The sequence below is a fragment of the Coenobita brevimanus genome, chromosome 23, assembly GCF_032717465.1.
Source record: "Coenobita brevimanus isolate Jiangsu-jjx chromosome 23, ASM3271746v2, whole genome shotgun sequence".
NCBI classification, from domain to species: Eukaryota; Metazoa; Arthropoda; class Malacostraca; order Decapoda; family Coenobitidae; genus Coenobita; species Coenobita brevimanus.
In genome coordinates this window covers 2284297-2308896 of record NC_136976.1, presented here as the reverse complement: position 1 = coordinate 2308896, position 24600 = coordinate 2284297, and the positions used below count along the sequence as shown (strand labels likewise).

General features: G+C 43.5%; 1 protein-coding gene across 1 annotated transcript in view; it reads right to left on the bottom strand.

The window, feature by feature from the left end:
• Positions 1–18264, bottom strand: part of Upf1 (Upf1 RNA helicase) — a 30949-nt gene extending 12685 nt beyond the window's left edge. The window contains exons 1-9 of the mRNA XM_080267211.1: positions 18001–18264; positions 8327–8434; positions 7387–7536; positions 5273–5445; positions 4322–4534; positions 2994–3166; positions 2262–2469; positions 1607–1772; positions 644–927 (exon numbers count right to left, since the gene is read on the bottom strand). Of these exons, the coding sequence (XP_080123337.1) occupies positions 644–927; positions 1607–1772; positions 2262–2469; positions 2994–3166; positions 4322–4534; positions 5273–5445; positions 7387–7536; positions 8327–8434; positions 18001–18177 (1652 nt within the window). The 5' untranslated portion in view covers positions 18178–18264. The remainder of the gene's footprint in view (positions 1–643; positions 928–1606; positions 1773–2261; positions 2470–2993; positions 3167–4321; positions 4535–5272; positions 5446–7386; positions 7537–8326; positions 8435–18000) is intronic.
• Positions 18265–24600: the final 6336 nt, after the last annotated feature.

Genomic DNA, 24600 nt, shown 5'->3' with positions numbered 1-24600 from the left:
TATCACATCCACACCACAACGCTCTTTCACTTCCTCACTTGTCAGTCTGTCTCTCCATGTACCTACACATGCTGCACTCAAATAACTCATTTCCACTGCCCTCACTCTTGACTTGTGTCCCTCCAACAAGGTTCAAACATCACTTCCATACATTACAGTTGGTATCACAATATGTCATGCAGTAACTTTTTCACTTCCATGCTCACTTCCCTGTTTCTTATCACTGCTTTCAAAGAACCTGCAACCTTTCTTCCCTGTTGTACCCTTTGAAACATTTCACCCTCTAAACTTCCATCCTTACTCATTACACTACCCATGTACTTAAATGCACACACACTTTCCATTTCCTCATCATCCAACCTCACTGAACATCCAATGACTTTATAAACTGGAAACAGAAAGAACAAAAGTATGAGTGCTACCAGTGGAAGACTCACTGGACTGAGCCAAACCTCCATTTACGCAGAAAAACTGACTCTAAATCTACTCACACCATTCTAGCCAGCGAAATGACTAAAGATCCACTTATGCACCACTGAAGTGAAAATACCTTGCACTAAGTCAGTGAAAATAACCACACAGCTCTTTATCAGTCCAGCCTCCAGACTCCCAGAATCACAAAATCGGCCAACATAAAACTCACTCCTCAAGGTTGCGTATCTGGTTGTGGAGTGCCAGGAAGGACACAGGTGAATCTATAGCCTCACGGGACTTGGCACAGAGCCGCACCACCTTCAGACCAGTCTTGTGTATCTTCTCCGTCAGCTGGTCAACGGCAGTGTTTGACGGGGCACACACCAACACCGATCCACCAGTCTGCTTCACCAGTTGGTACACGATGGTTGCCGATGTTACAGTTTTGCCGGTGCCGGGAGGGCCTTGGATCAGGGACAGGGGGCGCTGCAGGGCATGCTTCAGGGCATATTGCTGCAGATTAAATGACATGTTAATGCATAATGATATTGGTGCAGATATAAACTGTCACAGTAACAGCTACAGGTTTTTTTCAATTGCAGGAAAACATCAGCCTTATCTTCTGAAGGTTTATCTCAACTGAGTGAAATCATTTACTGTTCTATTTCTCCCTTGTTTTATTGATTCCTTGATAATCTCAAGACTGCTCTCCTTACACATCTTCCTTGCTCTCTCTCATCATCATCATCATCCTGACCCTCTTCTTAACTCAGGATGGGGTGCAGCAGGATTCAAAACACAAGCAGGAAGTACAACACTATAGAAGTATCAACACCATGCTCACTGCCAATCATTCACACATCACTCAAGCTCCCCCTCAAAGATCTATCCCTCGACATAGGTTCCTCTGTACATAATTTATCCAGCCAACTCTATCTCCTTTCAATTTCTTTGCCTTGTCAGCTTCCATATCTCACTTTCTCACCCACACAGTCACCATACCCATCCACCTTCAAACCATTCACCACACGCATGCATGCACGCAAGCACGCACGCACGCACACACACTCACACACACTTTTCACCACCCTATCAATATCCACTTTCTCCATATGACCACACCATCTAAGCACACACTCCTTCACTGAACTGTACACAGAAAGCAAAGATTAGTTCCCCCATCAATACATACCTGGGAGTTGTTAAGGGTGGGCAGGTTGGGGGCAGACAGTTGCTTGGGAAGATGGATGTGGCGGAAGATCAGCTCATCAACCTCCACATGGCCCAGCAGGCGGTGGTAGATGTACGGGGACACAGAAGAGTCATCCACCGCAAACTTGCGTAATGCTGCCTGCATCCTGGGAGAAGACAAAAACATTCAACATCACTAAAGCCCCATTCTCCATTCCAGGCCCATTTTAATATGCTGTATCATTCATAAAGACTCCAACACGCTTGCATGCATCGACCTTGGCCACCTAATGGCAGCTCTCCACATTGCTCAATCTCAGGCAACCTCCCTATTCCAATAATTAATCTATTGCATTAGAGCAGCCATACAACACCAAGATTATAATTATTATTACTACTGACCTGTGGTCTCTACTGATAAACTGAAGTGGGTAAGACCCACAAATTGGAGACAGTACAAAATCTATCACGAGACTGCCTAGATTAAGCACCATAATCATTTACACAAAATTTAAAATCAAAATCAAACCCCTCTCCCTCATAAGAAATGAATTTGATAACCTGATATAGCAATGTAATTCTTATTCTCATAAGGTGTTTCTGTAAAAATACTGTAGGCATTCCTTACCTAATCATCAAGCTAACCATATACTAACCTATCAAAACTGGTGGACTTCCACACAAAATCCACCACAAACTTGTCTCTACAATCAGTTGGCACTCCAACGTTGGACTTCAGCTCAATGCCAACCTCCTCCCCAAAGTTGTCAGGAATCTTGATGACGTGGCCCACACCAGACCACGGCTTGTGCAGGTCACCCAGGTAACGCAGACGCAACTCATCACCGTGCATCAGCCGCATGTCTATGAAAATTCAGAAACCACCACCATTATCATTTTTTTTTTTAAGGACTGCGTGAGGGTAAGATCCAGAAAACAAGGAAAGAGAAAATATCTGAGAAATAGGCCGGGAAATCACTCAAGCCTCAAGAATCCTGGCTCCATCTCACAAGCCTATCTGTACAAATATTTACAGAGGCACTTCACACACACTACCAGAGTCAACCTGGATAGCAACAGTATCAAATTACTGTGCAAGGCATTTCTATTAATCCTACTCATCTTTTATTGTCATCCTTCCTCATCTCTCCATTTCTCTGCTGTATGGTTGGAAAGCTTTGCCTAACAACATTTTCTGGTAATATAACAGATGGTCAAAGATTCTTGGTGGTCTAGTGACAGCTGTGCAGGGAGTGAATTACTATAATCTTCCTATTATGTAAATGCTACCCAAGAATTAAGTCACATTCCTACTCTCAAATGATCTAACAAGGGCAGCCCAACTCTAGATACAGATAAACGGATATATTTTCAGAGATATATCTAACCTCCATCCGTCTTAGCAAGGGTGAAGTAGGCACAGATCTTCTTGTTGAGTCCCACATCCCAGCGAACCTCAATCTTATCCTGTGTCTGCGATTCCTTCAGCTTCTTATCATAGTCTGCTTCTAACTTGACCAGAGGACCAAAGATGTTCTGGTACTGGAATCCATCTTCATACCTGTGAATATGTAATGGTTACAGTTCGTTCCAAATTACAATTACACTCGGGTAAACCTCACACCTTTCAACACCTGCTTATACTTGGTTACTGTATCACCTGTAACAATAATTCTGATCTGAAATGGACTATAATTACAGGAACGGAGTTAGAAAGTATGACCAGATGCGGTAGGATGTATCATGATCATGTAATTTAATATATTCTGCCACCAAACCATGCCACCTCCTCTCAAGAACTATTTCGCTACATGCTTCCTGTAACCTCACACTTTCCACCTTTACTTGGCCCAGAGTTTCATCCTCTTGCAGCTCAAGTTGGCGTAAAAGAACTATAATATGGCACTGTTTATGACCCTCCCCCACCCCACACCAGAAATGAAACTGCATTAAAAAAGTACAGGATTTGAAACAATTACAGGCAACCTAACTGGTTCAGAATACCTCTCAATGAAACTGTTTTGCATAAATGTTTGCAACCTTTTCCATAACTAAGGACAAGAAAAAGATGCACCAAAGACAGACCAGACTGCTTAAGGGATTGCTAACAAGAGATATGTTTTTGTGAAAGACTGTGGCAAAACAGACACAAAGACAGACCAAATTTCTGAGGCATCCAAAGCAAAGTTTCATGTTTTGACCATATAAAAAAAATAATATGACATACTGTATAAGATGTCTGGTGTCCCATTTTGTGTGTGTGTGTGTGTGTGTGTGTGTGTGTGTGTGTGTGTGTACATAGAATCTGGATGTTGACATATCTAAGCACAAATATTTACACCCGCTCCCTCCACCCACGGCCACTAAGCAAACACATCACACCTGTCACCACTACGTCAACATATCGCACCTGTCGCATCACACCTGTACTCACCACAACCCAACCCCACCTCAATTGTCTTGAATGTTCTTTGCACCATCGGAGTATGCTTAACCTTTTCAACTGACACATTTACCTTCACATGATTATTTTAATCTTTAGGTCAGAGTAATGCATCTACTCTCTCTAGTCTGAAATCTCCTCTAAAACGAATAAATTTGCCAGATCATACAAAGACATACAAAATAAATGATTGGATAGATGTAGAGAAGCCTATTTCCATTAACAGTATTACATATGGGGTAGGTAGGACTGAACTCTCTCTCTCTCACTAACCTTAGACACACTTGCTGCGGCTCTTCATCCACACCAGGCCGCTCCAGGTCATCGAAGGTCGCCGCAGCGTTCTCCTTCCACAGCTCCTCCAGTTTGTTGATCTGCTGTGCCGTGATCTGCCGAGCCCTTAGCTGTTCTGCCTCTGAGGGGACTCGGACGAGCCAGGGAAGCATTGCTCGGTCATTGATAAGCGGCTTCCACTGCTCTGGGTCCCTGTGGAAAAAGAAAACAATGATTAGAGGATGTTAACAATATTCCAATCATCACCATCATACAGACCTTTCCCACTGCAAAATTTTCCTTCTCTTGAGGAAACGCTGGGCATTATCTCAGTCTATCATTTCTTTTTTTTTTCTGGCTCTCAGGATTTATATCAGCCAACCCACCTATCCACCCAGTGACCATCACCTGCTTACAAACTCCATGTACTCTCACAACAACCTTATCCAGTCTATTAACCTGCCCAGTAACCAATGCCTTATTTAAGTTACTGAACAGTTCTTTCAACACGATTCATAATGGCAGGGTTTAGTTAAAGTAAATCCATCCACATATACTGACTATTTCATGTTCCTCAAAACGCTTAGCACTGTGCAGGATTAACGTCTATTAATCAACCAAATTTCTGTACCTTATTAATATATGATACTGGATCAACTCTTTATACATCATCATCATCCAGACCTCCTTTCCCACCTTAGGGCTGGGTGAGAAGTAGTAATGTCCAGACAGCCCAAATTTGCCCAGTCCAATAGGCCACACTTCCATTTGCTCACCAATCAAGCCCCTGGAATCCTGGCTCTATCTGATACGCCCAAAACATTCACCATGCTCTGTAGCTTCACATCAACGTATTCGACAGAGTCAATCTTTATACAAACCTGGTACAGTATTTCATATTGTCATAGCCTAGTGAATAATTTAAATCAGTGTACATATATATATACTAACCAGTTCATGTCCCTCAAAGAGCTCTGGGCGGCACATGGCTGGCGACACAGAAGTACCACAACGGACTCAGCCTTGGCGGGAATGAAGCCCAGCACGAAGACGTTCTTGACGGCACAGGCATAACACTCCAGCACCGTGTCTCGTACCAGGCCATCCTTGTGCAGGCTCACCTCCTGGAGAAAGGAAACATCACCATTAACCCCTTCTATTCAATGGTGTTATTCTCATTTTCACCCTGTTACCGGTACCTTCAGATGATTATATTCTGGTTAGGAGAACCCAGAGATGAATGAAGGTCGATCTAACTCTTCCACTTCCAAGAGTCTTCTCTGAGCTGACTAGAATCTAAACCACAAAATTCAACATCCCATAAAGGGGCTTAAATGGGGTGTCATAGAATCTTGAAACAAGGAAAGGGAGAGGGAAAGTTCACAGGAAAACTACCCATCTATCCATCCATCATCCAATCCTACGTTGCCCCATGAGGAACGCAGAGACCAGGGCCAGGGCCAAAAAATTATTCACATTTTACTCTAATGATATGGTTAAATCTTTCACTATCACAATGTCTTTTATATTTCTAACATCTAATGTTTCTGGCTTTATTATTATTACTATTATTATTATTATTATTATTATAATTGGAAGGTCACAAGTCAAGAGTGACAGCAGTGGAAATGAGTTACCGGTATATAAGAGGAGCTTGTGGGGTAACATGAAGAGACAGGCTGACAAATGAGGATATAAAAGAGCATTGTGGTGTGGATGTGATAGGAAGCATTAGGAGGAACACACTGAGGTGGTTTGGCCACGTGGAGAGGATGGAGGGTGAGAGACTGACAGTGAGAGTGTATGTGAGTGAGGTGGAGGGGGGAAGAGGGAGGGGGAGGCCGAGGATGAGGTGGAGAGGTATAGGAGAGATGGGGTGTGAGCTGGAAGAAGGGCAATGAAATGGCAGGGGACAGGGCGACGTGGAGGTGATTTGTTTGTGGCCACCCCATGAGGGATTAAGGCATCTGGCAATAGATAGATAGACAGATAGATTATTATTATTATTATTATTTTTATTATTATTTAGCGTAGGAGACCTATTTGTCCTGAATATCACAGACAATATCCATTCACATCCTCAGTCATTACAATGATGTTCAGAATGACAGCCATTTTCCTGTTCAATACGATTTTAGTTTTTCTGAGTGCTGCTCTCAGGTGCCTGTCTTTTCCACTCTTCCTTCCTTCTTTCCATCCTTCCTCTTCTCTCTTTCTTACCTTCATTCTTTCACTTCCTTCTGTCTACGGGTGGCTCTACACTTAGTGACAGCCCAAATGGTTTCCAGTACACAAGGAAAACATTCACTACGCTGCGCGGTAACCATATGACCAAATTATGGTGCCTGGTGGTTTAGTGGGCAATTAAAGCACTCCATTTGGATTGAGCCTGTGCAGGTTTATATCCAAGGGATCAGTGGGGTTTATTGCTTGTGTAATGCCACTCAGGGATGAGTGAGGCTGGTCACTCTCACCTTAAATGTCAGGACCAATTTGCCTAACCCAGGGCTTCTACGCTCCTCATGGGGCAACACTGGATTAGATGATGAATGAATGAATGATATCTTTATAACTTTTCCACACCTAAAGAGAGGGTGAGGTAAGGCCCAGAAACCTGGAGAGAATGTACTTCAACAGCATGTCATGTGAAACGTCATGCAACTTATAATGGTACACTGCACTCTTGTTATATCATCACTTGGTATATGATCATTTGCTTATACAACATGATCAATAAGAATTTAGGGCCTTCTTTCACTTATACGATCACTGTGATGCCCAATTTTTCATTACACAATAATTTTTCTCACCTGTATGATAGCTACAACACTAAGTTTGTTATATGATCGGCTTGCACAAACACATCCCAATCATTAAATGTGGATATACTGTACATCCTTCAGGCAATTTCAACAACTCCTTAACAACCAGCATGTCTTTTAAAACTCACACACATCTGTTTCACTTAAAAGAGGCAGTTTGTCAATGCTCATCAAAGACTTTAAACAACGAATGATGAATCCGCGAGTAAGAACTCAGTACTGAAGAAAAATTTGTTGTCATACCCGATGTTTAGCACGCACGAGGTGGTTGATGATGTGAGAGCCGGAGGTGTTGCCGCGGCCGTTGCAGAACCACTTGTGGCACACATTGCACATCACGGCAGATGCAGGGTCGTGGATCCCGCAGTAACGGCACGCCCACTCCGGCAGCTCCTGGGGTTTGAGGAATATAAACTGTTAACCCTCCACAGCACACTTTGTCATGGGAAGATAAACAATGAGTCCTTTAAAAAAAAAACACACAATTAGGTCTTTAAAACACAATTAGCCCTTTAAAACAAACAATTAGCTCTTTAAAATACACAATGAGCTCTGAAACACAATTAGCCCTTTAAAACACACAATAAGCTCAAACACAAAATTAGCTCTTTAAAACACAAAACTAGCTCTTTAAAATGCAACTGGCTCTTTAACTCTGACGCCAAGCTCCCTGCGCCCTATCACTTTCCCACAACCAGATTTATTTTTGTCATTTGGATTAACCAAAAAAAATATTTTCCTTAGAAATCAATCACAATATGAAACAAACACACAAACAAAACATGTACTTAGCCTCTGCTGGTGTATATCTCTACTAGTGCATGAGTGGCTGACTGCAGTCAGTTCATGTGTACTCAGCCCTTTTAGATGCCTCTCCCTGCACCCTCAGGCCCACCACACCTCTTGCAGTGAGTTTGGCGTGCTTTTAAGTTGAAACATGCCAGCAAAATATGAAAACGTACTCAGACGTGAATCAGCACCTGTCAACCACGCCCTCAGACATGAACCAGCGTCAGGGGCTAAAACACACAACTAGCTCTTTAAAACAATCCATCTTAAGAATGTAAACAATTAACCCTTTACAACACAATGTGTGAGAGACAGAGTGAGATGGGAGGATGCAGAAAGGAGGTAGGTATCTGTACAACCATAAATAAAAAAAATACATAAAATAAAACCTGACCTTAGTGTAGAAAGCAGTCTCCTCCTCCTCTTCCTCAAACTGCAGGTCCCCAAGAGTCTCCGCTGCCTTCTCAACCTCCGCTTCAACCACATCTCCGTTCACCGTCACCTGAAAAGAACATTGAAATACTGTACCACAAAATTTAACTACGGTAATTTATTGAACTTAACTTAGGCACAGATTTTTGTCCTTTTGCAGCTAATTGTCCACAGCTCAATGGCAGATTAAAACAATACTGTACTTTGGTTCTACATCCTCTCCACAGCACTTATTCGTGACTAGCATCATATCTGAGTGTTAATTCCAGTATCCAACACGTAGAGAGGGCCATATTAAATCAGGTTAACTTGGACAGCTTACATCCATTCCAGAGCACTTCTTCATGACTAGCATTATATACAGCTGAATCTCCTAAATCTTGCGGATTCATAATACGTGGCATCATGCAACAATCTACAACATCAGTATCGAAATTACAGAAATTAGTGGATGCAGTCTCGAAAGTAAAGGTTTTCCGATGCCTCAGTAATACACACCACCACTACCTCAAGTCCACATGTCTAGTTGGCTGTTAATTACTATGCCCATCATACTCTAAGCCAATCACAGCACTTCCCTCCCACACCAAGCATGAAAGGCATGCGTGCATGAGCCCCGCGCACCTGCCCAGCTCAGTGCATTGTCTTCTCTCTGTTGACAGTATGTGGTTCTGGTGTGGTGTATGAGAGGATTTTACTTTTTTTTCCCTCGTGCTTCCTCCGTCTGGCCATTGTTACCATGCCTAATCGTAACCCTCCTAAACCCACAATTTCTTTGAGAAAGGGGAAGAAGAAGCCAACATTAACTTACACCCAAAAGTCTGATGTAATAAGGAGGATTGAAAGGGGTGGGAAGAAAGCCAAAATTGCCCAGCATCATAGACTCAACGAGGACACTCTCTCCAACTGGGTGTGTCGGTGTATCATGCAATCTAAATCCTCATTTATAACTTTCAGAGGTACCTGTACGTTAAAAACAATGCCCAGTAGCCGTGGTAATCCAGGAATAATATCAAGTAACCTGTGCATGACTCATTTCAATAGAAAATATGGAAAGGCTACACCTGTTTGATAAAGAATTAAGCTTAACGAATCAATGACTCTTACGACGACATGGAGGCAGCTGAGGGCGACAACGAAACCGCTTTCATTGCCTCCACACTGGACTGTGAGAGGTTCCTGAGGGGGGGCTGATGGGGAGGAAGTGGCACATAGGAAGCAGCACATTCGCCTCGTGCTGAGAGACCGTAGTCTGCCTCAAGCCTATCAACCCCTCCCCCATCCATTCAAGCAATGTCATCAGTCAGTCAGGTAAAAAGCTGACATTATTATTCATTTCCATTAAATGTTTTACTAATTTCTTTTCCACGTTGTTAGTGTTCACTGGTGACCAATTTGAAGTAGGTCTGGGGGTAAGGGGAGCAATTTTTCCAAAATTATGGATTCATAAATAATTTTCCCCATAAGATTAGTTATTTCAAACTATTGGAATTCTCAAATTGTGGCATGTGCTCAGTCTCGTACGAGTGCGATTTAGGAGATTTTGCGGTATGAGTGTTAATTCTAGCATTCAACATGGAGGGCAGTATTAGGCCAGGGTAACACAGGCAGTTTACAGTAATAGAGGAACAAAAATACAGCAAACAGCCAATACTGGACTTGGATTTCACAGTCCTATAAGCTGTTAAAATGAATCCCTTGAATACTGTCTGAGTCAGGCCTAAACTGTTATACTGTATTTTTAAAGTACAATTATAATACAGGTATGAGGGTATAGTTTCTCCTTATACGGCTTAGGAGAAACATGCTGAACTAGAAGGGTTAACTTCCCCATCTATCTATCTATTGCCAGACGCCTTAAACCCATAAGGAGTGGCCACAAACATATCGCCTCCATGTCCCCTGCCATTTCACTGCCCAGCTCCCAGCTCACACCCCCCTCTCTCATATACCTCTCCACTCCATCCCTCCATCTCATCCTTGGCCTCCCCCCCTCCACCTCACTCACGTACACTCTCCTTGTCAGTCTCTCGCTATCCATCCTCTCCACGTAGCCAAACCACCTCAGTGTGTTTCTCCTATCGCTTCCTATCACATCCACATCCACACCACAACACTCCTTCACTTCCTCATTTATCAGTCTGTCTCTCCATGTGACTCCACATGCACCTCTCAAATAACTCATTTCCACTGCTCTCACTCTTGACTTGTGTCCCTCCAACAAGGTCCAAGCTTCACTTCCATACGTTATAGTTGGTATCACAATAACATTATGCAGCAACTTTTTTACTTCCATGCTCTCTTAATATTAAGTAAATAAACCCCTGCAGTACAAAACCCTTCCTATGTTGAATAAAGTTGTCTGAAACAGCAAGAATGAACTACAATTAAATGAACTGGATTCAAGGGGTTAATGAGAGCCGTATCTAACCCCAAAATTAGATCTCTCTGAGCTGAGGGGGGGGGATGAAGTCCTCCCTCAATCCAATGATAAAGTGCTTCATATTTTATTCTAGCTACCTCCGAGTGATTTAAGTCAACTTCAGTCTGAAATAGCGCAGGAATTTATAAATGCTTTGTTTATTCCTTGCACACTGACATCAAAGTTTCCCCTTAACTGAATGAAATTACTGGAAGATGACATGTATACAATACTCCCAATAAAATATAATTGGACTGAAGGGGTTAAGTGAAACCATAATAATCTTTAAACTACTGAAACTGGGCGACATACTTTGTGCTTTAGTTCTGCTTCTACCTGCCAATTTAATTCAACCTAAGGAAAGTGTGGAAGGGGTTTGGGGGGTTTTACTTGGGTTACATCTAATTCCTCCAGCTTAAAATCTTTCTAAGCTGGGAAAAAAGAAAAAAAGAAAAGAAACCTCTCATTTATAACTTTATAATGGATCTTCCAGAAATCATGTTTTTATTATAAGGTATTACCACTATAAATGATATGTAAATACAAATGAATACACCAAGGCAGGATAGGACAAGTAGAGTAGTGTGTGGTAAAATATTTTCCTGTGAGGCAAGAAAGACCCAGCAACAAAGGATTTCCCGTCAAGGATGTGAGGTGGTGCTGACATTTAACCTACCATAAATGTTTTTATCACAAACCCCTTCACTATGCCAATGTACTTGTAGTCTTGTTACAACCAGACAATTTTATGCAAGTTAGGAAAGATGTCTTGCAAAGAGGAGGTCAATAGGAAACTACATCTAACTAGGTTACCCCCAATTTAAGGTTTCCAAGCTGAATAAAAGCCTCCAACCCATAAAAATAATTTAAGTGAGGTAGTTAACACCCTCACACTACTCATCTTTCTGAGAACACAATTTGGCTCAGCTTTGCAGAGTCCCCTGGTAATGAGGAGGTTAATAAACACTTTACAGTCAACACAAAAAGTTCTGCCACCTTTCCTGCTTCTTTCTCTATGGATTTTCATTACTAATGTGGTGAATCTTGAGCAAATAACACTGATCTGTAGCCAAATAAAATCATTATCCACAGCTGAGAATTCACCATACTGTTTTCTGAAGACTATGGAGAGAAAAGCAGATGTGAAAGCATCTTTGACACTGAGTACATGTATCTAGCATCTTCTGTTACAAAAGTCCACCAGAAAACATTTTTAAAAATTGTAATATCCTCAGGCTGTTGGGGTTGGTCTGTAAATTTAACCTGCAATCTAATGGGTAAACCTGAGATAACAAGGCAAACTTACAATCACAAGTATCCCACCATCACTCTAACCTATATTCCACTGATAATAGAAGTGGATAAGATACAGAAACAGGAAAAAGGATATGAAAACTATCACGTGACCCGTGCAATGCATCACTCTATCTATTGCCAGACGCCTTAATCCCGTATGGGGTGGCCACAAACAAATCGCCTCCACGTCGCCCTGTCCCCCACCATTTCACTGCCCTGCTCCCAACTCACATCCCCTTCTCTCATATACCTCTCCACTCCATCCCTCCATCTCATCCTCAGCCTCCCCCTCCCTCTCCCTCCCTCCACCTCACTCACATACACTCTCCTCATCAGTCTCTCACCCTCCATCCTCTCCACATGACCAAATCACTCATTCTCTCATATTTCACCAGTATGATGCATCACACAAGCAAAGATGTCACAATATAAAGCATATGAAAGGGAATAAACATACTTGCATAGTTAAAAAACAGAAAGGCAAATATTATCTAGGCCTGTTTGGTTGACATATACAGTACAGTATTACCTGTACAGTAATTACAAAATCACAAAGTTTTAGTGAAAGATAGCTCCTGTACAAAATACTGTATATAATAACTCTACTGTCTTACCAAAAATTTCCATAGAGATGTGGCTAATCCTATTAAACTTTCTGGCCTCATACATGCACACTAGTAATCCACCAACACGTTTCCCATCTACTTAACCTTTTCTGCCTGGGCACGTCTATTTCGTTTTACTTTTGTTACCTCCGATTATATTCAGTTTAAGACAGGCTTTTCAGACTGAAGGAATTAGATACTGACCTTAATAAAGCCCCTTCAATATGCAAGGCCATAAACGATATAAACTATAAGATATGATTCCTAAGTTGATTAAATTGTAAGTGCAGACAATATACAGTACTGTACTAAGAAGGGCATCACCCACATTCAAGAATCTAAAAAATAAGGAAAGATCAAGAAACAAAATACAAAAGCAATACTAAATGTTCTCCATATACTGTACATACTTTCACACATCATTCAAGCTTCTGAAATCTAAGATCCATTTAATAAGCACATGCAAATACCTGTACAGTACAAATATCTTGTATATACCTTTTCCCCATTTACATATTTTGCACACACACCTGTAACTTGTTGGATTGAGTCATATTGTTCATTTGCAACTTATAAACATGGTTGCAACACTTGTAATGTGGATCTCCATGCTTCTTCTGGCCATTACCTTCCACGTAAATCTCTCTGCTTCTTAAATTTCCATTCGCTGCTATCTGACACATTCAGCTATCATATCCTTCAACTGTCTCAACTTACTGCACCTCTCCCCACCTTCAGAAACAGTCAGATATTGTTTGTGCTTAAAGGGACTGGTGACAAATTACATCATGATAGTTTTGGAACCTATTTGGAAGAGCTGTCACAGTTATTTACATAAAATTCTGCTGTATCAAAAGGGATTCGCAAAACAAAACACTTGGCAACTCTTTGCTCCCATCTGAAGTTGTATTATACTATACCCATTTTACTCTAACTTGGCCTAAAACTGTCCTCTCTCATGTTGAATGCCTAGTTGTAACAAATGATTAACACATGAATATGGTGCTGGTTCCAAAGAAGTGTTTTATGGAAAGGAAGTAGTGCCACAGAATTGTCTTTTTCTGCCACTGAGCTACATGAAATAACCTGCAAATGAATGAAAATCTGGGCTAAGTATGACTATAAAAGTTTCTGGTTCAGGAGTCATGCTTTGCCACACCTTTTAAAATTTCCTATTCTTCATACACACTATTGCCAGTATCACAATTCCAAACTTCCCACTACAAAACTCAACATTTTGTACTTCTAAACATATTCCTCAAACAAAATAGTTATTTTTTTCTTAAAAGGCTGAGAATATATTCATGTAATTATTTCTTTATGGTGCTGCAATGTACAATACAGTATTCAGTCATTCCCCCACCCCCACTTTTTTCATGAGCACAAGATTGGAAACATTTAGGAAGCAAGTGATGTTTTGTTGGCATAAATAAAACCAGTCTTGGAGGAAGGAACAAAGGCACACAACAGGTTCCTAAGGTTGTGCTTAACATTACTCTCCATCTTCGTCCTGATGGTAGGCTTGGTAATAAATGTGTAACCCTATATTAGCTCCTCTCAGTACACTTACAAAGTGGCTCTGTGAACATCGAATGGCCGTGCAGCTTGTATAGTACTGTACTTCCATGGCTGTCTGATCATAACTACATTGGTGGCCTTAGTGCTGACATTGAAGTTACCAAAATTATGGCAGTTATGATCTTTAAGCATTTTTTTATAGTTCCGTATTACACAAAAAAGAAATTCTCCAACCTGTATATATAATTCTGAAAATCAAAATGAAAATATAACAGTGTTATTACTCAGTAAGAGCAGTTAAAATTTTGACTGTCATCACCGACACAAAGCAATGAAAGCTGGGTGAAGTGTGGTACAAAAATTTACATGTTTACTATGTGTCCAATAAAACAGTACCAGTATGAAACAGGCTGACATTCAATGCAGCAACATGGCACTGTTTTTTTTTGGATTCAAAGCTGTTAGACTGCAGACAGAAGTTGCCCTTCTCTTTTCAGGGAATAAGGAGGATATAGAGGAATGTCTGTACAAAAGGGTGGCAGAGATTCTACCCAGTTGCAGCAGTGTCACCAAGGGTAGTGCAGTTATCCCTGTACAAATACAATATGCCCCAGCTTCTGATAGTCCGGTATCTGATAACAGTGATTCTACTGCGTACTGGTTAAGTGGCCATTGCAACCAGATATCACAGCAGATGGAATTTTTGCCTTGCCATGTTAATTATCAACATCAAAGTCAATCTGGTTTTTAACATACAGGTATACGGTATATACCTGCTTGTCAACACCAACTTCCAATAAAAATCATAACTGCAAAGTATATTAGATAAGACAGCATGAACAGCACAATACATGACACTTGTATTGTACAAATAACGTTAATATCTTGGCACTTTTGAGAAACAAAAGGCCAGATTATTATTATTATTATTATTATATGAATAACTTGCATACCCTTGCTCCATCTATGCAAATATGAAGATTAAAGAAACCAGCCATCAGCAAGTGGAGATGCAGTATGACAATGAACAAGCACTTAAGTATACTGTACAATCGTATCTTAACGATTATCGGTACTGGTTCGGTACACTGTCGAGCCTGGCAATCACTGGTGCCATCCTGACCTGGTCACATACCTCATACATACGATAATGATGACTACCCTATGGCACTACGTACAAATAACTGGTTATGCAAAACTTGTATGCAACAATGTTACACAAATTATTTTATTATAACTTTGCTTTTGTATCACACTTTTCAAACTTTTATGTATTTTATCCACAACAAAACTTTCCTGTGCTTCTACCAATGACTCTTTTTTTTTTTTTTTTTTTTTTTTTTTTTTTGGGGGGGGGGACAACCATCAACTTTTGAAGATTTCTTAACCCCTACGAGCCGGGTGTCTGTATGGACCGACACAAAAGAGGTGGACAGAGACTACTAGGTGTCAATAGGAACCGCAAATGTATTCCTGCCAGTCTTGCATGACCGCCATTTGATCTCGTCACCAAATGGTAGGAAGTGACTCCCGCCACCTTATGCAAGAGTTCCTCAGTCCTCTCTTTGACTTAGCTAGGTGCTAAATGATGTTTCCTGACACTTCTCATCCAATTCCATTCCCACCTCACGCAGACCCCTTGCCTCATCGATCCCTGCCAAGCCACTGCCCAAAGATACTAGGAAAGGACTCAGTGATAATGGCATAGGGCGTAACTTAGACGCCAATGTGTATTGTTTATCTAGTAGTGAAGTTATCATGTAGAGACCGAAGCAAACGTCAGGGCTGCACGCACAAGCATGAAGACATCCTGCTACAAGTGCCAAAAGTTACTCATCTTCACGTCTTTACTCATCAACCCAACCACCTGCAGACCTGGAGATGCTTTCATTCACAAGAAGAGTTGGTGAGCAATATGATCTTTAATTTGTTTCCTTAACTGCTATACTTTCCCGTATATGAAAGTTTGAAAAAAGGCTATTTTGGGAAATACTGCATGGTGAGAGGGTGGCCACGCGAAAATAATGCTGGCGTCAAGGGGTTAATAAGTACGGTACCCAAAGAAATTTCCATCAAAATAATGCCTTGGACATTAGAGGCTGGGTTTGATCTGGTCTGAGTCACGCTGGATGCCATGTTCTCACGGCAAAGCAGTGCAATATAAAACAACCAATTACTTTCTAATCTCTCTGTGTCTGGTTAGGTCAGGTTAAAGAAGGTAACAAATTTACCTGTTCTAAACCTAACAACCTACAGAACTTGAGTAGCCAATACAAATAAATTACTGTGCTATGTGTATCAACATGGCGCTGAACCAAATACACTCTCTCGTATATTCCGATGCAAATTTTACTATTGTTGGTAAATGTATGGTTTAGTTTAAGCAACAGAAAATCCTGCCAGTTCACTTCTTATTGTTACAGTTTGTTTTCCTTATTATTATTATTATTATTTATTTATTTTTTTTTGTGGGGGGGGTAAATGATTGCTTCGTAATGATTTTGATTCCCTGTGGCTTTTATCCACGTTTTGTTTTCCAGTCTGTTTCTAGACGGTGATGGCGGACACACTTGCTAAGAGCTATACAACCATACTGAGATTCATTAGGTGTTCCATGCTGGTATGTTTGGCTAAGACACTGTTGGTTAGGTTAGGTTGTTTGGTTAAGTGAGGTTAGGTTAGGCTGTTTCTGGTCAGGTTAGGTTATATTAGTCTAGATTAAGTAAAGCCAGGTTATGAATATGTAAGATTAGGCTAGTACAGATCTAATTATAAACTTTGATTTCAGTAGGTCTTAGAAAGTTTGCCATTAAGCTTGAAAAACAAACATGAGTGAATAGGAATATACAATGATAAAACCAAGAAAACAAAATGTGGTGAACAAATATTTACCACTAAAAAAACGATTAGGAAAATTCAGACAACAAGCAGGGAGAAGGGAATCACCAACGTATTGATGCTGTTTAAACTAAAGCATATATTAACCCCAACTTTAATATTCATTCATAGATATATTTCATAACGAAGAAAGCTTACCAGAATACGAGATAAATCAGTTAGCAAGTGGAAGTCCTTAAATTCAGTGGTTGTCCAACAGCTAAAACTGGACCTCATTTTTTCCCTTTTTCTTGACAACATTTTCCTATTTAAGAAAAGTTTTGGCAAATTTGTCGCTTCACAGTCATGGTTATTGTTTTTTGTTTTTTTCCAACCTAACCCACTCTACCTAAACTAACCTAACCTAACTTAACCAACAAGTGTGACTGTCTGGCACTGCAAAAATACCGTTTTTTGTGTGTGCGTGTGTGAAAATGATGGTCTATCTATCTATCTATTGCCAGACGCCTCAATCCCGTTTGGGGTGGCCACAAACAAATCGCCTCCAAGTCGCCCTGTCCCCTGCCATTTCACAGAGTAACCAATAAATTATATACACAAAAGGAACACTGACACTGGCCTGCAAGTTGAAAGTGGTAAACAGCTTCTCCATAAATATCACTGCTGGAAAATACGACAACTGAATGGAAAAGCACACAGACAATTCCGGCACTCAGGGGACAATCAGATAAATGTAATGATCTATTTGCGGCAGCCAATCAATAGGATAACTTAAATTCTTGATGATATATTGCACATAGGCATAAAAACTCCTGCCAACATTGCCATTCACCTGCACCATCTGCCTTGCAATGTGCGGAAACACTGAAACGTAAGGGAAGGGGATTATCTTAAACATGCAATATATTCAACTGCAATATACCCAGACCTCTAGATATGACTCAGTCCCATACCAACCTGGCTCTGGGACTGTTGGGTCTTGTCCAGTGGGTCTCCTTGGGTCTGGGTTTGACTGCCAAGGGTGAGGTTGAATTCATACTCCGAACCCTGTGTATCTGCGCCCAATAAATCACCCTCCTCGGTGTCATAGAAGGTCAGACTCTGGGAACTGGGGCCGTACGCGTCCACACTCATGGCGGAATTAGCTTGCACAATCCAAGAGCAACGCCAAACTCGCTATTTCAACTCTTTTTGCGTTCAAATTTTTCTTCCCGCACTACCATGTCGGGAACCATGATAGCTAATAGACGCCATGACACTAAGAAGGAGGATCTACGGTCGGGCAAAAGAGCATCGGAACCTATAACTTCTAAGTGCAAGAATTCTACTAAAACACTCTATATCATTTAATCTAATCTTATGGGATTACATATTAATGGCCTTATTCTTGCGATATCCCCGGGCACACGTCACCCATGAATATCGCACTGATAATAATAATTTCATCATGACTCGTCCATCTTTATGCTTATAACTCATCCACTTTACGTAAGTAACTATGGTATAAGTTATATTTCTCTTGATCATGGAGGGACGTAGTTAGCCCAAATGTTTATTTCCGCGAAATAACTACAAGTATCGTACACGAAGTTTATGACTCATATCCTGTGAGTAGATTTCGCCATAGCTATGCCATGTTCTTGCCGAAATGGCAAGGAAAGGAGTGCAAGGTCTTACCTATGACTAGCTGCTCGTCCTGCAAAAACAAATTAACAGAGTTAGCACAGTGAACTTAACAATGAATATTTCAGTCATAAGTATCTTTGTGAATCCCAGTCTTGAACAGCTGTATTGTTATACGAAGATAACCTAATGGCAGCCACTGACATTCATTTAATATGGGCTACATGATGTCAGGGAATAGTTCAGTCGCGCTTCACGACCATATGGTCGGCAGGTCGAGTCCATAGTAGGGTAGCGGATGTGGTGAGAGATGTAATGGTCTTTACGAGGATCTCTCCTTGCCCTGCAGGGCTATATGGTCCATTGGTCCTAGCTCGGGGGATTCATCCTTCAAGACAATTACCAGTCAGACAATTCACCGTCAAGGCATGGACGATTCCCCGTCAGTCTGTAAATATACCTAACATTAATTAATGAATACCGTAATCATCAGTTTTTATGGGGAACCATCAAAATTTATGTCCATTCAATACCGTTAACTTTAGAAATAATGTATAAGTTGCACTGTCACAAACTTTGTAAAGGGTCTCATTACCCTCGGATACCTGATGACCTAGTTTTACTAAAGGGCATCATCATCATCTTCCCACGTTTTCTTAGCAAATTTCTCTATCTCATCTCTCCACCTCCTGTCTGACCTTTTTCTGCTACGGTTACAATCTCTTGGTGTCCAGTCAGTCAGCCTCTTGCTCCATCGGTTATCCCTTATTCATGCTATATGGCCCACTCACCTTCATTTCTGTTCTTTTATAACTTCTATAATATCTTTGACTTTAGTTTGCTCTCTCACCCAAGTTGATCTTTTCCTGTCTCTTAAAGATATTCCCAACATTGACCTTTCCATTGCTCTCTGAGAATGGATTAACTTATTTTCCATCGATTTTGTCAGTCTCACAACCCTACGTACCCAACGTAGCGCTATCGTAAGTCTTACGTGACCCTATCGTGATCTTCGTTGCAGCTATATGACTCATTCATGGCCGTTGTAGGTCCTTTCGTGACTGTCGTGACAAAAAAAAAAAAAAACAATACAAGTGAGTCACGTTTCGTAATCAGCGGCATGGTCGTCAGAAGACACCGAAATCTAGGATAGGTAATGAAATAACCCAATGCACCATGAGCAACTGACAGTAATAACTTTATTCAATCGTAAAATCCATACAGATTTCCTCATATATAAGTAGAAATTGTGAAACACGCATCAAGGGAAACGCGTCGGTCACCACTCGAGAAAGTAAATATATATTTTAGAGGGGTCAATCATTCTTTCACCCTGACTATACCTCAGTTATGGTCAAGAGGACAGGACTGGACTGAGCATCTCTTCGATCGAGCTCTAATGCTGAAGGGGGGGATGGGGCCTGAAGGTATTCCTCTTGAAGTTATCGTCGTACGTTCATGGCACCGTCGTGACTCTTTCACGGCCCTATCATGGTGATCGTGGCCTCATTGTGACGACAAAATGACCGTTAAAAATTTGAAAATCTGCCAAGCAGTACTCAGTCTTACAGCTATCATGACTCCATCGTGATCATCTTAACGACCATCATGACACATACAGCCATCGTGACATTGTCTGTTATCGGCGTTTATCGTGGTCAAATTTCACGATAGCGCCAATAATTGAATTACTGGCGCTGTCGTGGTTCGAATATGGAATGTGTGACGGGGGCTTTAACGCTTGCATTAATTTATCGAGGTCTCGGCCAAGTGCGTCACGAGTGTCACGATCGATCACGATAGAGCCCGAATCAGGACCATGATGCCACAAGGAATTGAATTAGTGGCGCTGTCGTGGTTGGATTATGGAATGTGTGACGGGGGCGTAAGGCGAAAAGAGGTCTGAACGTGGCATCTGCAAGAGGACTAATTTAATATTCAGTGTTGTAAAGGTATACAGAGTACTGCGTGTATGGCATGAAAACGAAAAATCAGGAGATAAGAGTAATGGAGACTGGGTTCTAGAGATGTGTGCGTGGAATGCGGAGGATAGATGGAATATTATAATGTGGTTAAAAAAACAAAAACAAAACAAAGGAAGTCTGCGGGAACTGTAGATGGTGTGAGAGACTGGATATAGACAGGGTAGTAAAGTGTATATCTTAGTCTGAAGGTAGGAGGTAGCATGGTAGGCCAAGAATGTGGATAAATGTGGTAAGCGAGGATGTGAGAAAGACAACTATCGAGGCTGCCTTTTCTAGATGACAGTCGTCGTATTAACTCTGGCTAATAGATAATTAAAATACCAGCACCAGGACGACCACCACCAAGGGGAGACCACAAGGAGGCGCGGAAAGGGCTCGAATCTAATGGGCATACGTCCCCTGTCACCAGGCGCCCCCCTTCCCCTCAGCGGAGCTTGTGGGAAGTACGCCACCCCGCTGCACTACTCTCAGGCCAGACCAGCACACGCCAGGATCGGAGTGTGACTTGTTCCACAACAGTCCCAAGTAGGACTGTGATGACGTCCACTTTACCCGTCGGGGAGAGGACGGCCACTGTATTCCTCTCACCTACTACCCCCTGCAGGACCGTGCCGGCGTCCACTATACCCACCGGGGAGGGAACAGCCACTGTCCTTCGCTCACCTGCAGCCTCTGCTGGGAGCAGGACCGCGGCGACATCCACTGTACTCGCCGAGGAGAAGACGGCCACTGTACTCCTCTCACCTGTCCCAGGGCAAGGCTGAACCGCGGCGGCGTTCACTGTACCCGTCGGGGAGGGAACAGCCACTGTCCTTCCCTCACCCGCCACCCTCACAGGGAGCAGAACCGCGGCGATGTCCACTGTGCCCATCGGGGAGGGACCGGCCACTGTCCTTCCCTCGTCTTCTACCCCTGCCACGCCCCTCAAGAGTAACTCCCCTTGCTCACCTCACCCCTCCAGAGGCCGAGTGGGACATCCCTCTCGCTCTCCCCACAGAGCTAGCCCCCCAGCGGAGTTGCAGCTGGAGAGGATCTGGAGTGGCCCCATAGTGAGCCCGGGGATACACTGACTGCAGCCAGCGCCCCTACATTGTCCCTCACTGCCAGACTCCCAGCGGAAGAGACACCGCAGGCAGCCCCTGATGGCCTCTCGACCAGGGCGAGGCCGCAGCCCCCAGCCATCCAGGGACGCCCCCAGGACTCCCGGCCGAGACCTTCCCAGGCCAGCCGGTGAGCGGTCCTCCTCCAAGAGCAGGCGCAAGGAAGCGCACCAGCTTGCCCTGCTTGGCTCCAGTCCTGAGGTCCGATGCACCCACCAAGGCCCCACCAGGGAAAGGCCTCCCTCTACACTGCCCAGCAGCCCACACCGGACGACCCGGCCCCCAATGGTGGTCCCATGTCGCCTGAGAGAACGCACGCCCGACGGGACCCCTCCCACATCTGGACGACACCTGTAGCCCAACTCGGGTCCTCTGTGTCCATTCTAGTGTAATTAATCCGATACACTGTATCGTGTCCAGCACTGTACGTTTTGTGTCAATATACGGGTAAGGTTGATTGACCTGTGTTTTTCAGCCCTGTTCCTCTAGCTCCGTGCTCCCGACCCAGTCTTGAAGAGAACCTCAGATCAGTCGCTTGTACTCAGGGAGCAAGAAGTTGAGCTCTGAGTACATAGCATAACAATAATTGTAAAGCTACGTGTGGAAAGTTGTACCTATGACGTGGAGCAGGACTCCAGGGGCTTGGCCGGTGATTGAATGGGTGTGTGGCCCATATCATTGGGCGTGCTGTTGGTTAGTTCCCAGTACCATTTTTTTTATTCCTTTTTCTGACTTTCTGGATCCCACCTCACCCTATCTACAAATGGGAAAAAATAGGCGTGATCATGATGATCATGGTGCTTGATGCTGCAAGTTTACATATTCTTTCTGTCATTGCTTACCAACATTTTCTTGGTTATGACGCAGTGTTGTTATGTGCATGGCTTGCAAGTGAGTAATGCTTTGGAATGTAGCCTATGATGCGTAAAACCACCTTTCTTTATTGTATGAATACTCTCGATAACCAATGACTCTAACTATTTGCTGAAAAATGTATGTGGCTAGACCCTCCACCTATTGTTCTCTCCGACGTGGATGCATTTCACCTTTTTTGTTTGTTTGCAAGATTACTCAAAAACTAAAAGAGAGATTTAGACCAAATTTGGTGGGTTGATATAGCCCATGTCCCAGGGAACAATTGATTAACTTTTCAGGCCGATCCGGATTATATTACAGAGTCTGGATCCAGAAAACATTTTTTGTGAAACCCTAATCAGTGATGGGAAAACCTAACTCATTATGACGTGGTTTGCAAATTGCGTTGTTCTTGTCGGAGAGATGCACTCCACTGAGTGTTGTATATACTTTACAGTAAAATATATTTCAGCCAGTTTACTAGAACTGTTTGCTGAAGGAGGGGATAAGACCCACCACCTTTAGTATTCTGAATACTTTACAGCAATAAACATTTCAGTCAATAAATCAATCACAAACGAGACTCACTGGCATTACGTCTACTCTGTATACCTTTGCAACTATAAGCATTTCAATCAATCATCTTGAAATACCTACCTGATGGAGCGACTCCAGCACACAAACCCCAAGAGGAGGTCACGGGGAGGTGACACCCATCCCAAGAGGAGGCCACGGGGAGGCTTACAGGGGCCCCGAGCCACACCAGCCCATGTCCCCGGCTACCTTATGCCCCTCATCCACCCAGCCGACCCACGGGAAGTGCATCATCCAGGTGCATTACCCTCCGACGAGGACAGCATTCACCAGACTCGGTGTGGGACTTGTTTGGATACAGGCCCAAGTAGGCCTTCGGTAGCAGAGTCCACTGGACCTGCCATCACAAGAGGAGGAGAGACCACCGGTTCTCTTAGACCTACACACCCCTAGGGGAGCAACGGTGCAGCAGAGTCCACCAGACCTCCTTCTTCTGCCACCCACCTTCGGGAGCAGGGGTTTCAGAAAGTCCACCGGACGAGCCTCACCTGCAGTCCCAGGGAACAGAGCAGAGCCGTGGTAGAGTCCACCGGACCTGCCACAGAGGGAGAGACCACCAGTCGTCCCTCAGCTGCAACTTTCCCTTGGCAGCAGGAGAGCGGTAGAGTCCACCGGACCTGCCACGGGAGCCAGAAAGTCCGCCGGACTTCCTCCTTCTGCTGTCCCCGGGATGGGTGGTGCCCCAGCAGAGTCCACCATTCTTGTCGGGCAGAGGGAAAGTCCAGCGAGCCTCCTTCTTCCACTACCCTGAGAGGGAGCCTGGGGAGAGTCCACCGTACCTACCAGGCAGAAGGAGAGTCCACCGGACCTCCTTGCTCTGCCCTGGAGTGGAGTTCTGGTAGAGTCCACTGGACCTGCCAAGCTGAGGGAGAGACCACTGGTCGTCCCTCCTCCACTACCCCGGAGGCTTCCTGTGAGGGCGACGTCTCTGGCTCAGCCCGCCCTTCCAGAGACCGAGCGAGACGCCCCTCACCCTTCCTCTACACTACAAAGGGTGGAGATTGCTCCGCTACAGGACTCCTGTTGGAGTGTCTGGAGTGGACCTGTCGTAAGCCTGGGTGTCCTGTCCCTGCAGCCCAGCCCCCGACACCCCCAGCAGCTGACGGACTTCCCGAGGGTGAGCGGCCGCAGACGACCCCTCCCGGCGAGACCGCAGCCCCCGGACCTCGAGGGGCGCCCCGCAGACGACCCCAGGCCCGGAGCAGTCCGGACCCTCCACTAGGACTCCCACCACAGCCAAGGGCAGGCCCCGGACAGCGCCCCTACTAGCCCTATTTGGCCCCAGTCCCAGGGGCCACCACACACCTAAGGCCCCTGCCAGGAAGCGGCCGCCCACTACGCCGCCCTCCAGCCTACACTGGACCCCTGGGTGCGCAGCCCGAGACTAAACTTTGTGACAT